At 36.8% G+C, this 16,242-nt stretch overlaps 1 protein-coding gene across 2 annotated transcripts in view; it reads right to left on the minus strand.

Moving 5' to 3' along the window:
• The window catches only part of GARNL3 (GTPase activating Rap/RanGAP domain like 3), a 50,515-nt gene that overhangs the window by 24,005 nt on the left and 10,268 nt on the right, over positions 1-16,242 (minus strand). For both annotated transcript variants that reach the window (XM_086475513.1, XM_086475514.1), the window contains exons 2-12: positions 11,742-11,811; positions 9,637-9,711; positions 8,083-8,182; positions 7,526-7,644; positions 6,942-7,006; positions 4,466-4,529; positions 4,170-4,196; positions 3,685-3,760; positions 2,967-3,065; positions 2,318-2,421; positions 941-1,049 (exon numbers count right to left, since the gene is read on the minus strand). In XM_086475513.1, coding sequence (XP_086331639.1) covers positions 941-1,049; positions 2,318-2,421; positions 2,967-3,065; positions 3,685-3,760; positions 4,170-4,196; positions 4,466-4,529; positions 6,942-7,006; positions 7,526-7,644; positions 8,083-8,182; positions 9,637-9,711; positions 11,742-11,811 — 908 coding nt within the window. The remainder of the gene's footprint in view (positions 1-940; positions 1,050-2,317; positions 2,422-2,966; positions 3,066-3,684; positions 3,761-4,169; positions 4,197-4,465; positions 4,530-6,941; positions 7,007-7,525; positions 7,645-8,082; positions 8,183-9,636; positions 9,712-11,741; positions 11,812-16,242) is intronic.

Below are 16,242 nucleotides of genomic sequence, written 5' to 3' on the forward strand. Positions count from 1 at the left end.
TCTCTGACATCTAAAGATTTTTTTTTTAAAATTGCAGAATTCTTTTTGTTCTAGTCACTTCTTCCATTTAGAGTAAAAGAGGTTAATATTAAAAGCTTAAATCTAAAAACTAAGACCAGCCATGGACGAAACTTGCAAGAACGTTCTGACAACAGTTAGCCTGAGAACTAGGTTTAGAAGTCATAAGCTCTGTGATCATTTTTAAAAACTTGGCAACAGAGCATGGATAGAAACAGAGTTTCCTTCTTTCCACCCATTTTTCTTCATTCCATTCCATCTAGCCTAAGAGATGCCAGACTGAGATCTATGGACCACTAGTGTGACCCCATCCTAACCCTAAGCGATTGGCAGCTGGTTTTTGGAATCTTATTGTCTTCACAATGTTTTCAACCACAAGTTTGAAACACATAGGCTGCCAAAATTCTGAAGAATATGTGGTTTATGGTCCAAAAGATTTGAGAAACACTCATCTAAAATACATAAATACCTAAAATAAACAGCATCTAACCATTGACAGGCAATATTCAGTAGTTACTGCCAAATTCACATCACTAACAGAAATATTTTTATGAACTTATATTTTATGAAACTGTATGAAATTTAATTTACGAAGTGATCCAAATAAATGTCTTCAATAAAAATACAATTTAAAAAATCACATTCTTGCTTTGACTTTATCTTCCAAGTGGTTCAACAGAAAAATTATTTTATGAGACAGACTTAGAGACTTCTAGTCAAGCAGTTGAAGGTAAAGAATGCAACTGTCTTTCTAAAATAGTTTTCACTTCCATAAACAGCATGCAGGAAGAACTTAGGGTAGAATAGAAAGTAATATTGATCTTTTAAAAGCAAACAAAAAAACACATAAAAAACCCCACAAACGAAAAAAAACAAAACAAAACAAAACAAAAACCACTAGAAAATGTAAGGAAAAAGATACGTGTAAAATGAGAGCGAATCATGGATGGCTTGAATGCTGGAGAAGACTCTTCACCTTCCTGAAATACGATAGTGACAATGTCATTTCCAATATGTCGCTTCCTTTCTACCTGGAAAAAAAAGAAGAAAAAAAAAAAAAAAAAAAAAAGGAGCGGGGAGTGTGGGTGGGAAGGGAAGACACAATGACTTAAAAGACATAAATAAATACCTTAACAATTCTGTGACAGAATGGTAAAACAATATTCCTAAACTGCAAACAGAAAAATTATGGTCAATATGGTTGAAGCCAATATAAAGTCATCAGTTAACTATACGCAAGTAAACCTAGCAACGCTATGGTGCACACACAAGACACCTGCTAGAACAGCAGCTATTGCATATTTTCAAGTTAGCAAAGCACTCAATTTCTGTAATTTCCATAAGTAATATTCTCAAATTGGGCAGAGAACACCTAGCGTTCCAAAAAAGCAAATCCACCACTTGAAATAAAAGGAAAAATACTCCGATGAGGACTTATTCTTTAAAAACAATAAATGCCCTGATTGGCTTCTGGTTTCTGCTGTGATCTTGTCATCAATCCAAGGCAAAAGCATAAGAAGACTGACATGGAAATAAAAAAAGGATAACATAATTACGTCATCTAAATATATTATTACAATAATACATAATAGAGAATTATCACTTAAACAAGAAAATAGTGAAACAAGTAATTTGCAAGTAATTTTAGGAAAATCGTTATGGATGTGTGACATATAGGTAAACGCATGTGCTTATAAAGTATTTTTTTCATTATATAATACATAGAAAGGTTCAAGCAATGGATGACAGCACATTTGAACAGGCACCCAAGAACCCACCCAGTCAATGTATGAGATGGCAATAGCAGTTCTTTACAGCAAATGCACAAGGCTTGCCGTTAACACGCACAAGGTGAATTTCTTTCAAGCTACACAAATTGATACCTGAGTGTGAGTTGCGTGTTACATATGTGAGTATTCTGATAATTCACACACAAGTCTAATTTCCAGCCTTCCTAAATTCTTTGAGGTAATAATTGCAGCAGTAAAGCTCTACAAGTTATCTGAATAACGGAATACTCCATCACTTCTCAGGCAATCAATTTTTACCTTCTTTCCAAGTGTCATTTGTACCTTAATAAAGATATGACGCATTATCTTCTAACAAACATCATGACGTTTTCAGCATCAGGTACAATATTGAGGAAAATACAGCAAAAGTCTTAAGCCTTACATTTCTAAAATATCAACAGGCAAGAAATCCCTTCTTTTCTTTTAAACTTTCGGAGATCGTGATTTAATAAATAAATAAATTTTTTTTTAAAAAAAAGGGGGGGGGGGAAAGAGAGAGAACGATGTACCTGCTGCTTGTTCTCTCTAGAATACGGCAGCATGGTTGAAACATGGAACATAATTTCATGCCCTTGAAAAACTGTATAGATGGAAGAGGTTCCTGTTGTATCATCTGCAAGGAAAGACAACATTCTCAGCAGGAACATGTCCTCTAAGTTTTCTAAAAATCAAAAGATATTGCAGCTACTTCTACCAAACTTTATTTGGTCATCCTTTTTTCTAATCCATTTTAGAAAATGTCCCCACTTTATGTTTTACATGGGTCCAAACCTGAGTTTACAACCTAATTTGCATATTCACACACTTATGATGTCCTTCACCTAGCCTCCTGAAAACATACACAGTTCTTCAAGCCATGATGCCCTACTATTATGAAGCAAGTAACACATCAGGTTATTCTTCACCCCATTCCAACATAAAATGAAGCCATTCACCTTGAAAATATAGGTCATATAAACACTTTTCTTCAACTGCATTCCATACCAGTGATTTAAGCTAACCTGACCTTTTACTGGTGAAGCAGAGCATTTAGCATGCACATGAGGAAGTCTGGTTTGGGATAGTATTATTTCAACAATATGTACAATAAACCCATGCAATAAGTAAAAACATTTATATTTCAGCCCCTTTACTTTTTTGCTCCAAATGAGTTCTTACTTTTAGTGTCCAGTCCTCCTCTGTAGCCTGTCCAGCCTTTCAAAGTAACAGTGTCACCCAAGAGACGCAAGAATCTTTGAAAGCTTTCACTTCCGGTTTCTACATGGGGAAGCGAGAAACGTTACAACAGAAAAGCACATGCAGTAATAGAACACTTATAAAAGATAATCAAAATACAGGAAGAGGTCCTGCTCCCAGAACACAAGGACCAAAATTTCAGCTGAGTTAGTTTCTCCTCATGTCATCCAAGCCTTCTACCATTACAGAAACAGCATCCCAGGCTTGCAGAATAGGCATCATCACATGACATTAAACAGTAAGCTCTTTTGCTAACTCCAAGACATTCCTCAAGTGCACAGAAGAACACAACCATGCTGCAAAAGGTAAGACTGAAAGAACTAGAAACAACAGTGACTTTTTGCAGGTAACAGTCGCCTCCTTCAACTGCTTCCTTTTTCTAAATCCTATGTTGTATAGCGTATTTCCAGAAAAGAAATTTCAGTATCTTCCAAGTTGTAACAGTAGGTTTCCTACAGCAACCTCTTATAGAAATAGAGGATTCTATGCTACAATTTTTCACCCATCATGAACATGAAAACCTAACAAAACTACTGCTCATGTATCCATCAGCTACCTTCTGGCTTCCACGTTGGCACTATCCTACATTTTTTTAAAATTTGGATTAATAAAACAATTAAGAAAAAGATTAGACACTCACCATTGCTGAACATTTCGTCATCTGTAAGCTGCCCATCCTTAGCATAAAGAACTCCAAATTTAAAATTCACAGATCCCTGAGAAATAAACCCAAATATTATATGATAAACAGGCAATCAAACAGAAGACCTAACATAACATTTTTCTCTAAGGACTTTAATATATGTACCTTTATATACATCCTATACAAGGGAACATACATTTCATACCAATTCCATTATGTGCTCAAGTAGAAGATACCTAATACTTTACCTTTGATTACAGATTAAGAATTTTTTTATATATTAAGTTGTGATCTATCAATATATTAAGTTGGTGCTTTAAATGATTTTCGATCTCATGTGTTGCAAAGAAATTCTACATTTTTTTTCTGCAATAAACAATTGATTTCCAAGTTGTGACAAGCATGTCAGTGCAAATATTTCAAATACAAAGCTGTATTCGATGAACAGGTCTGGGAGCTAGAAGTGGCAAGTTTACATTTACCTCTTGCTCTTCAAGAACCAATAAATCCTGTAAACAAAACAATATCTTTAGCACACGGGTATTAAAGTCAACACAAATAAAACTGCAGCATCCTTGTACATTTAAGTTTTGTTTTGAAGTGGCCAGTTCAACTGACAAAAACAGTTTACAAAACTGATACAAAAATAGCATCATGTAACCTCTCTAATCATTATTATCCTGCTACTGAAATAAAGAAACTAGTAGCATTTATGCTTAATGTCTTATTTTTCCAGAAAATAACAAGCAACCAAACAAAAAGAGAAGTCACCTCCTACCTTTTGTATCTCAGGATGAAGAATTTCCCTTGGGCTCTTTTCAAATTTGTCAAGACTCATAGCACTGAAATGCAAATGAAATACTGCTTTATAGAAGGGCAAATATACATTTCAACATTAAACCACTAACTGGTTGCAGACCACAAACCAGTTACAAAAGGGATTGTCCAAAGAGCCCCTCCTACATGGACTGTTTTGTGGAATAGCCATTTCTTTACCACAATACTAATCTCTAAGACTTCCTAAACTTCTTTTGGATTTTAAAAACAGAAATGAGTGTGACCCTGCACTGAGATTAGGTTTAAATTTGCTGTATTTACTTATAAACCACAGAGCTTTATTCCATCACCCTTCACTTTGGCTTTGTACATAACCATTGCAAACATTTTAGGAGGACTCAACCTATTCTATTCTGTAGGCTTTTCTTCTCTCTCTTTCAAAATAATTCAAGGCAAGTCAAATGAAAAATCGAGCAGCTGAGCATCAAATTCACATGCCAAAGATCCATGTATAGAACAGAAAAAAGTGTTTAAATAGGAAGCAAGATCAACTGCCTCAATAAACAGAAATATCTAATTTATAGCATTTTTTTCCTAACTCATGTTTCTGCATTTACTATTATGTTTGCCCATTTTATTTCCCCAGCATCAATTTGTAAAACTGCACAACATGTCACAGAGTGCCAAATGTAGTCTTTATGGGGCACAGTGAACCAACAGTTATGTCAAATCTGATGCACCTTTCCATCTTTGCCTATGCTAGATCACAACACCACCAGGATTTGCCTTAGTTCCTTTTGAAAGGGATTAAAAGGTTCCAATTAATTTGAGACAGTCTGTACCTAGATTTACACTGGCTGTGAACAGGGTAAAATGCCAAAGGAACATCAATCAGGCCTGAGGAAAGGCTCAAGGACCATAAAAGCAAAATAATAGTCAGGGAAGAGATTTTAGTCCAATCCCAAGTGGGCAAAAGGAGACGACATTTATATGGCTGATTGCAGGTAGCACAGACCCTGGGAGAAGATGGAACAAGGTCTGAAACAAGCCTGCATTTTCCTCTGTAAAATACTGGAGCACGACAGGATGGAACACGAGGGTGTTTTCAGCAAGAGAGTTACGACTCTAGCTAACAGAAGACAAAAGTTTCTCCACTCTGGGATGCCTGACCAAAAATGTATACGTGGGTGAGAGAAGAGGGAGAGGCTGGGTTAGAAAGGGACGTTAGGAAGAGGTATTTTAGCCATTGGTGGGCAGACACAGAAGATCAGGTGCTTATGCAGGTACAGCATGCAGTAGTGACAACTAGGAACACTATTCAAGCCAGTGCTGTATAAGGTAGAATAGAGTACTTAGTTCATTTCAATAGAGAAGATGAAAGAGAACTGAAGTGTTTTCAACTCACTGTCTTGACACTCCAAACCAGAACCGCAGCCAAGTTTCTCAGAATTAAGAAGTGAGGCTCAACGGCCTGCTAGCCTCTCTGGCAATTTCAGTGGTCTGGAACCCCTCAGAAATATTGTGAAGCTGTAGGAAAACCCAGATCTGGTGTACTGACTTCACATCACAACATACACCCCGTACCCAGAATTCTCCTCTCATACCAGCACTGGCAGTGTTATCCAATGGACCAGCTTCAATCAAGTAACAGACATTTGCTGATACTCTATACAGATCAAAGGTTTTGAAGACCTGCAGACTGCCTGTTTATCTGGTACAGACTACCTGTTCAGTATATTAAGGCATCTTTTATAAGTTTCTAGAGGAGACAAAATCCTTACGTTGCCAGTGAGGGATCTGAGAAAACACACCACAATTAGGTCATAAAAACTGCAAATTAAATTTGAATGAACACTTCGCAAATAGGTGCTCTGGCATTTCAGCTGATTATAATGTTGAAAGAAATAGAAATGGCATTGGCCTTGCTCACTTTATATTCTCTTCTGCCACAAAAGAGGCAGGACAGAGTATGAGCATGCCCATACAGACTCTGGTAGGGGGAAAGACTTTTCTTGGCTTCACTAACATGGGTGTAACACATCTACAGTGAGACTCACACGGAGACAATCAACTGAAGAAATAATTCTTGGTTTCTTCTTGTTTGTCTCCTCCTGCTAGGGCCACATACCAACTAGTCTGCTGTTCCTTAGCTCTGTTTATTGTCTATCTAATTAAAAAAGGTATTTCTTCTCAACCACTGCAGTTCCACTTAGCACCTGTTTTCCAATTAACTTGAAAATAGTTCCCCCGCTGAAGTAAAAGTGCTGAGAATTTTTTCTCCATTTTAAGTTGTCACTTTGTGTGTTCCAGAACAGGCTTTAAAACCACTTTTCGCTGCCTTCAATGATTAAGATTCGTAAACCTGTTTTTACTGGCTTTATAAATCTATTACGAAAACCATGCAACACAAGCTCCGAATTACAGGAAAAGGCACAGAGACAAATATGTTAACTGAGAACTTATTTGTAAATACATACCTTAATATAGATTTCACTGATAATGTTTTTGTGGGACTATAAGGGAGACATATTTTCTGAGTACCCTATACAGAAAAAAAAGCTAGCAGATATTAAAGGACATACGAACTTCTTCTGTGTATTCAAATAGCAATATTAATAAAAACAATTAAGTGAAAAAATAAAGAACAAAACCATGCTAATTTTACCTAGACTTATGGCACCTGACTATTTTCTTAATGTTGCATAAGAAAATCCTAAAAGCAGTATAAAGTCATTGCCTAAATTGATCGCAGGACATAATCAACTACAATTCAGGCAACATTTCTAAAAATAACAGTGTTGCAGGTAAGAACAATTAAAAGATACTTGGCATCACAGATTTCTGTCAGAAAGCTTAGCATAACGGTACCTATGAAGCTAGTTTAGTTTTATCTACTGTGGTAGAATTTTATGCTCTTATTGTATAAAATAAGAAATATGTATTAAATAGTGAAAATCTGAAGAAAGCAAAAAAGCGTATGATAAATATATCCAAAATAAACAAGCAAGCAAGCAAGCAAACAAACAAATGTCAAAGCAGCGGTTAAATATTTGTTTCTTACTGTTTTTCTCCAAAGTATTGAATGGTATTGAGGAACACGCTGATTATTTTGGTCAGACAGTACAACAGACAGAAAGAAAGGGTTCTTCTCTGCATCTGTACCTACATAATTCTGATGAACTGTTAGGGAAAACCAAGAAGCGTTATTAACTGTAAAGACGACACACACAGCCCCACTCACACATGCACACAGACAGACACGTCTATAAATGTGTAAAATGTATGCATTCGTATGTAAAAACATATACTTATCTACATAAATAACTATGTTTATTTATTAATTTATATACAGATGTGTAAAAAACCCAAGAGATAGGTACAGCCTTCAAGGCCAAAACGGGCTTCAAAACATCCCTTTCTGGTAGCAGGGGTTCCACCGCTTACAGAAACCTGTCCCCTGTCTTCAGGTTAAAAATACATGAAACGAGAACTTGTTTTCTGTACAGGACAGAAAATGCATTAATACTAAATTAGTATCATACTTTAGTGATAGCAATCCAAAGCTACATTGCATTTTCATTCATCAAAACTTTAATCCATTCACAAAAAGGTAACTACCTTTCCCTAAAAAATATTTGAAATACCATCTTGTATGATACTCTGGGTTTTCCAAATGCACGTCTGTTCTGTGCCATGTACCCGGAGTGTAGTCTGTACTCTGAAATAGAATTAAGAGACCGTTAGATCAAATGCTGAGTGAAAAAAATGAGATTATAGGCAAAAGTCAATCAAGAGAGGGTGATTCACCACAAGAGTTTCAGCTGTATACTTTTTTAAAAAGCAAATAATTATTCTGAAGTCAGTTGTTATGCAGCTGAAGTCAAAATTTCTCCCTCTCCTTCCTCCCCGCAATGCCCCCCATTCTCTTTCTAAGCAAGTCTTTTCCTATTGTACTACTGGTAGGGATAATAGCTTAGTATTCCACTAAAAAGTATGTATTTCAATGTGAAATTTTAGGACTAGTGTTTTTTAAACTTAAAAATAAATGAATTAAACAGAATTCTGCCTCCCGGTTTCATTTTCTCAGTTCTTCACAAAATAATCATCAAGGACTCCTCACTGGACCAGAGCACGCTTTGGAAGTTTCTCAGTGTTGTTTCTGGACTGGCTGGTTAAGGTAAATTCCCAAGCATCCCTCAAGTCCTTTTCCACTAAGAATTAACATATGCCAAGGAAAAAACATTCTTCATGGCCATTCATCACCCACTCAGAAAATCTTACTGTGATACAAGCTAATCAGCTTTTGAACTGCATGAAACAGAACAAAGACGACACTGTACAGAACACGGCCCCACAGAGAATCAATGCAGAATAGTTAGATTGCTTTAAACTCTGCACCCAGTGCTGATGCAAGCAGACGATTAGTAATAGTTCACTATTAATAATAGTTCAACACAAGCTTACCAAGACCTTACATGCACTTCAAGAATATGAGGTCTTCTTTCTTTCAATATTAAGATGATATTTACAGCTGAAAGAGTTTTGAAAAGGAAGATAAAAAATGAAGATAAGTAGAAAACTAAGTGTCACTGGAGTGGTTGCAGGGACACACCACGAGTTTAACAGCACAGGAATCTGGAAGGAATGGCTCTCAGGCTCCACTCATCTTCTTTATCTCTTATTTAAAGATAAGCATAGCTGCCAAAAGACAGCTAAGGGTGGGGGGGGTGGGGAGGAAATGAAGCTGTAACTTCAACACACCAAGGAATAAACTTAAAAGCACAAAGGTCAACTTGAACATAGTAGTGTCACCAGGACACCAATACAGAGTGATGAACTAGAGACTGTGAAGCATTATTCAGAGGGTAAGATAGGTATTTTTCTTCTAGTATGATCAGCTGAGAAAAATGTTACCAAAACTAAATGAAATACCAGCTTTTCCCTTAAAAAATTAAATTGTCAAGACTGGATACTCTCGAAAGAAAAGCTAAGCTAAATTTGGGTAGGAAAAAAACCCTACCATCTCCCTCCTCTTAGATTCTTACATTCCCATATTTTTACATTTTTCAAGTCCTCTTCCTTAGTAATTGACTGCAAATACATCTTTCAGCGGTAAAGAATAACTGGAGCTGAATTATTTTTTCAGCTTTCTGAGTATCTTTAGCCACTTACCTCACCAGAGGAGCCGTTTTCCACGCGGAAACGTCCAGCTCTTTGAATGGCTCCATCAGCATCACTAGATATAAGCTATAAGAGAGTTTAAGATACAGGTTCTAGTTCCAAAAATAGCCATATGATCAGCAATCAAAGCTTACTGCGGTTTGTTCTTCTCCCAGGCATCATATGACTATCCAACAGAGAAGGGATCAGCATAGCTATCACTAACTTGACTGCGGATTTTGAACGACCCAATTATAACTCTAAGGAGGCATAAGCAGGAAAGCCATTCACTCTTTCGGTAGATCCCAGTACTAATCCAAAACTCTCCCATCTCAGATTTCGGCTGTAACCACACACAGAATGCCTAGAGGGACTCGTCCGCTTTCTAGAAATTGATCTTGAGGCTTGCTCCTTTCAAAACAACGGGTCTTACAGACATGATGATTCTTGTTCTCTCAGCCTTGCTAAGCCTAAAATTCTACTTGCTGGCAGTATTACTGGGACTAGGAGTCTTTTACTGCATTTTATTTATTAATGTTTTCAGGAGACAGACAGCAGCAAGAATCTCCAAACATAATACTCAGTGAAGATACTGAACAACATAAGGTACAGGAGATGTGCTGGTCTGCTTCCAGCATTAATATCAGAAAATACAGCTTGTTTCCAGCTGAAGACTTCAAGAGTTTCATAAATACTCTGGAAAGACTGCTTGGTCTTTTTATAAGGGTGTCCAGGGATTCCCAGAACACTGAAACTCTCTTTGTTGTTAAAAAAGCTCTGAGGCTGTGTCAGAAAAACTAACATGGCAAAAACTTCAACACATCCTGGTGCCTGTATAATCTGTAAGAGAAATTATATGGACATCTTACACCAGCAGGAAAGACACAGGAAAAATGTTTAGGGCAGAGACAAAATAACTGTGTTGTAATAAATAAAAGGTGAAAATAATTGAGCAATTGAGATGCTGCTGTGGAAAATACTAAGCAAGAAAGGTTCAATATTAAACATTTAGAAATCTGAAAGGGCAACAAGCAGCTTTATACGTTTGTACTCCAAAAGATAGAGACACACACTTTTATAAAATACTAGCAGAATTTTAAGAAAACCAATCAAAAGACCAAGACCATTTGTGTGAGCTTACTGTGAATTTATAATTACAAATAAATGTTTCTTTTCCAGCAAAAGAATCTAAGCACTAGTAATGAAAGAGCCTCTCAGCAGAAAGCAGTTCACTTGCTTTATTGATTAAAACAGCACATCTAATACGTGGAATGTATGGAAAGAAAAGAAAGATACCTGGTGTTCTTGCAATGCAACTTCCAGCAACTAGGCCATAAATTTACACCCAATTTACATATATATTAATAAATATACTATACAATCAGCTAGTAGAAAATTAGAGATTTTTTTTCCCCACAGTAAGGGAGCTGGAGTTCAGTTTCTTTACCCCTCCCCAATTCTGTTTTCCTATAGTAAGTTTATTATGTAATTTCATTATGGCCTTGTCTACAGAGTGACATTATTTTAACTGCTGACATACTGCTATTTTCACAGTGAAGAAGAAATTTATACATGAGAAAAATGAAGTCCCAACTTTATCTTTGAATTTGAAGAAAATGCAGAATAACAGACAGATTTTAGGAAACAGTTTTCAATATTCTTATTCTGACTAGCTCTTCTAATTTTAAACCCTCTCCCACTACTCTGAGACAGAAACACATAAAATCATATACACACATATATATACACATATATGAGCACACACAGAGTTTTTAACTCACATAATTGCAAGTACTTAATCAAATACTACCCTAATATTTTGCAATCCTCAGCTTATAAGAGGAAAAAGGGCTCAATTTCCACTTGGGGATAAACACGATATATAACATTCCCTGTCCCATTATGATGAAATATTCACAAATAAGGTAGTAAAAAGATTTCCCAGCACAGGTCTAATATACCTATTCTGAAGCCTCTTTTTATTACCCTATAAATTCCAAGTCCAGCTTAGAAAGCACAATTTCCAAACCAGACGCAACTTTTTACCTGGAAATGAAAAGAATTTGAGCTCTGCATTACAAGTTGCTAAAATCAAAGGACAGGCTATGTAAACTTACAAGCTCCACAGATCCGTAATGCTTTCTGCTAAACTCTCCACGTCTGCAACCCAGATCTTCAGAGACAGAGCTGGAATAGAAACGCTTCATCAGTGTACACAAGTCAACCAGCCTGAGATCTCCTGCAACTATATTCCCTGGCATTAACAAATGTCATTTCTGCTGAACAAGGTTCGCAGTGCATAAACTCATTACTGCAGCGAACGCTGCTTAAAACGTGCACAATCTCTAGCAGCCATTGCAGTCTCAGTTTCATTTTACCCCCAAAGGAAAAGAAATGTCTGTGTCCCGACTGGAAGCAAAAGATATGACCCAATTAAATATTTAGTTATGGTGTGATCAGAGTTCCAAAGTAGGTGGTGGCTTATAACCATGTTTGAAACCTGCATTTAATCTAAGGGAAGAAAAACCTACAGTAAATTTAAGGCCTCAAATAGGACCACTGCACTACACTCAATAAGCTGACACTTAGTATGTTGCTACTTTTTCAGAGTCTTTTTTTTAGCCTACACACAAAGAGAAACTAAACAATCACTTTAACTCAAAAGCGTAAGGAAAGAACAGCATTTCATAGGTTCCCCCATCAACCTTAACAAAGATAAAATTGTGAAGCAAGCAAAAGTAATCCTAGAATGCAAAGTTCAAAAATCTACATACATTATCACATACAATCTCACACCATCATGTCACATTAAGGACATCACTAAATGCTTCATGAGGTCAAAACAGACAGCAAACACCTCCTCTAACTATAAACACTAAGCCTCCTGCCTTTGCAATGGGGATACGCGTGCTACAAATGCAAGCTAAATAAAGATTTAGGTGCAAATTTAACATAACCCGTGATTACTCAGCCTGTACCAGGGCTAGCAGCTCAATCCCTCCATCACATTCCAAATTTACAGTTCACTTTTCAGTCAGCAGTAACAAAAATAAAATAATTTAATTTTAATGGAAAAAAATCCGAACAAAATCAGCAAGAAACCCTCCATCCAGCAATAAGAGATCAAGTTTTCTGACAATTATCAGTGCTGTAAACTGCAATGTTACATCAATAAACAGAAGAAATATCTAAATTTTAATACAACAGTCTCATACGTGCTTCCTGACCGTAGGAGATATTGTAACACTGGGCTCTGAAACATTTTAATTTTTAGACCGCTTTTCTATTTGGATTTGTATGTATAAGTACTTAAAATTTATTAAACATTATTAATATTTCTGAGTTCTGTCCACTTGGATTCCAATGTCTTTACCCAAAGAGAAGCAATGCAAACAACATGTATCTAATAAAACTTTAAAACTCCCCAAATAATTCTAGTATTTGCTTCCAGTAGGTAAATTATGCAGGAAGGGTAAGAACATGACAATAATAGTAATTTCGAACGACCCACACCCTGAAGCAGGAACATTAGCTGCTGCAACAACAGAGCTGCCTTTCTAACTTCAGGTGAATAAAACCTTTGGATGACACTATTGCTTCTGGTAACGTATACCCTGTACTTTCTCGGTCAGTTGCCTTTCAGCCAAATCCCTTGTGGCACAGACACAGCTATACTGTTTCCAAAGCAAAAAAGACCACATACGGCTGGTTTGACCCCTGAAGGCAGTGGAGCCAGTCTGTGTTCTGACACCTATGGGGGCACACACATACATGCCACAGCAGCAGTCATGTAAGTGACTTGAGGAAAACTACCTACAAGAACTGAGGTTAATCCATATTAGATGCAATTTTTACAAGCTCCAAAACAATCACTCGGTTGGAAGTATTATCACCTAAACACAAATACAACTATTTAAGCTTTCACCTTGTGGTTGCCTGCACAACGAACTTATGTTTGACTGGGGACAGTTATTAATCTTAACCTTCCTGAGAATCGGTGCGAAGTACCTTTCAGAGTAAGTTCCCATACCAGGAATCTGCAGGGCAGAGACGGAAAAAGTCTGTGACATAAGAAGAAATAGGGCTTGGGTCATGATCTAAGAGCCCTTGTCATCAAAGAAGCTACAGTTTTACCTTACTTATGATGTGCTGTTTGTAGACATAAGTATTTCAGAGTCTTACCATACTTGAGGTTAAAAAAAACCAAAACAAAACAAAAAACCAACCCCACCGTTCAGCTTGTACTCTAATTGAAACTAACTCCTCCTTTTTCCCCCCACAGCAGGACATAAACTACACGAAGACAAAATTAGAAGAGAAACCGTATTAAAAACTTAGAGATACATAAACTACAAATGAGCCACAAGAAGAGTCAGTTCCAGTGAGTAAGGCTACTTCAGGTTGCTACCTGATAAAAGGATGCCCCAAAGATGGAATTTTCAACGTTCGCAGCAGTACATCTCTATCTAATCTTTTCACATTTGTGACACTGAGAATTTTCAGCGCCTTATCAACTGGACAAAGATGAAATAAACTTAATGGAGACCAACAGAAGAAACTGTTCCTAAGTCAAGATGTCTGAGCATCCAGAAGTAGATTCAAATCTTAAGCAATCACACACCACGAGGACTTCATGTCCATATATTTTTATACACCTACCACTACTGCTGTTGGACCTTTGAGTGAGCCTTGCCATGCTATACTGCCACGTTGTTGCACGGAAGTTGTAGCACGCCACAACACTTACAGCTCCGTCTGAGCCTGCAACACAGAGAAGATGGCCCACAGCAGTGAAAAGATGGAATGTACCTGTGAGCTGCATATGTCAAGTAATTTCTCTTATAGTTACCTTCTACTTTTATGTGGTTTTGCAGCAATAACTGACATGCTCATTCAAAGCATAGTTGGACAGTCTCTTTTCAACCTACTCCTACATGCCATTTACAGGGAAATCATGCATGTTTCACATTTTATTGCAAACGTATCTTCTTCTTCCATCTTTCCATCATCGGAAGGGAAGTATAAAAACCCCCATTACTCCAGTCTGATTGGCAGTAAAAATTTGAAGCTATTACTCATGAGTGCTCATCTTTTCTTTCAGAAGGAAACACAACATAAATCTGGCTAACAAATTTTCTCTGCAGTTACTAAGACTGAGTAACAAAAGAAAAGTATTTCAAGATTAAAATCTATACAGACAAAACCAAAGACATTGTATTTTCTTTTCCCTTCCAAATAGAACGAATAGTTCCCAAGTTTAATTTTGTACTGACTGAAAGTGATCCTTTGCCTCTTGAAGATTCTTGCAGAGAGTCTGGAAAGTTCAGATAAAACCTAAAAAAGTAATAATGCATCGAATAAAATTTTTAGAGTTCCTGCGTTTTGAGAGACACATGAAATTTGGCAGATGCTTCATGAACAAAGGGAATGCCTCATTTACAATATATTTTAAGGCATTGTGGCGTTTCTGTTATTTTTTTAATTTTACAGAAAAATCAGGTAATCGTGGTAGGGCTAGCATTTTCTTTCTGTGCTACTTTTGTTCTACAAAATTCATTTTTGTGGTTAGGCATGCTAGTTGCCTTAGAAACCACTGTAAAAGCAATTCCAATCAATGAACATGTCACCATCAGTACTGGTGGCAGAATCTTTGGGAAACGGCAGTCGAGATTTTGGTGTCACTGAGCTCTGAAATTCAGTCTTTGATCAAATGAAGAAATGTATATAAGATGACAATTCAAGGAGCGGGTAAAAAGAAAGAAATAAATAAAAATTCAACAACTGTCACTAGCACAACAAATCTTTTCAAGCCTTGGGAAAGCCAGGTCACCGTTTTGTGTGTCTGACATCTGGACAATTCCAAACACAAGTATAATCAAATTAGAAAATCACCACAAAGAGCACCTGGCCTACTGTGCTTTGAATGGAACTATCTCCACCTGTATAATTTTCAGAGAATTTCCTCAGTCATGCGATAGCTCCACAAAACAGGAGAAAAAAGTAAGCTGAGGTTCATAAAACTGAACTACTTTCTGCCTTGTGGCAAAGTTAATCTCAAAATGCATGAACCTAGAGGAAAAAGCCACCTCGTGAATTACCTGCATGATAAACCCAGGCAGTTATGAAGGCATTTTAGAACTACCTGCATATATACAACTTAAGTCCTATACCTTAATCTGGTGATATTTCAACTGAATGAAAGTCAAACTCTATCAGGAAAAGCATGCTGAGATCTGGGCATATTAATGCTGCAGAGATAAAGTCAGTAGCTAACAAAAAGCTTTAAAAATAAAATATGAAAAGGGTATTCAAAACCAAACACTGCATAAAATGGATCTAGGTATACAACACATGTATGCACTACTGTAGCAAAATATGGGCTATTGAGTTAGAGGAGGACGTGCCATGAGAGTCATTAATTTAGAGATACAAAAAGGCAAAATGTGTATTAAAGCATATGCCTGGCAGCCCATGTAAAGAGCCTGGAAACTAATGTCCAAAACATGGTGGCAGAATTAAGAGCAGACCAGATACACTGGTCTCATCTTAATTAAGATTAAGATCATTCATTAAGATACATCCCAACAACGACTCCTGCAATAACATTTCCCAACCAGA

This window comes from Leptosomus discolor, chromosome 19, assembly GCF_034619465.1.
Source record: "Leptosomus discolor isolate bLepDis1 chromosome 19, bLepDis1.hap2, whole genome shotgun sequence".
Classification (NCBI taxonomy): domain Eukaryota; kingdom Metazoa; phylum Chordata; class Aves; order Leptosomiformes; family Leptosomidae; genus Leptosomus; species Leptosomus discolor.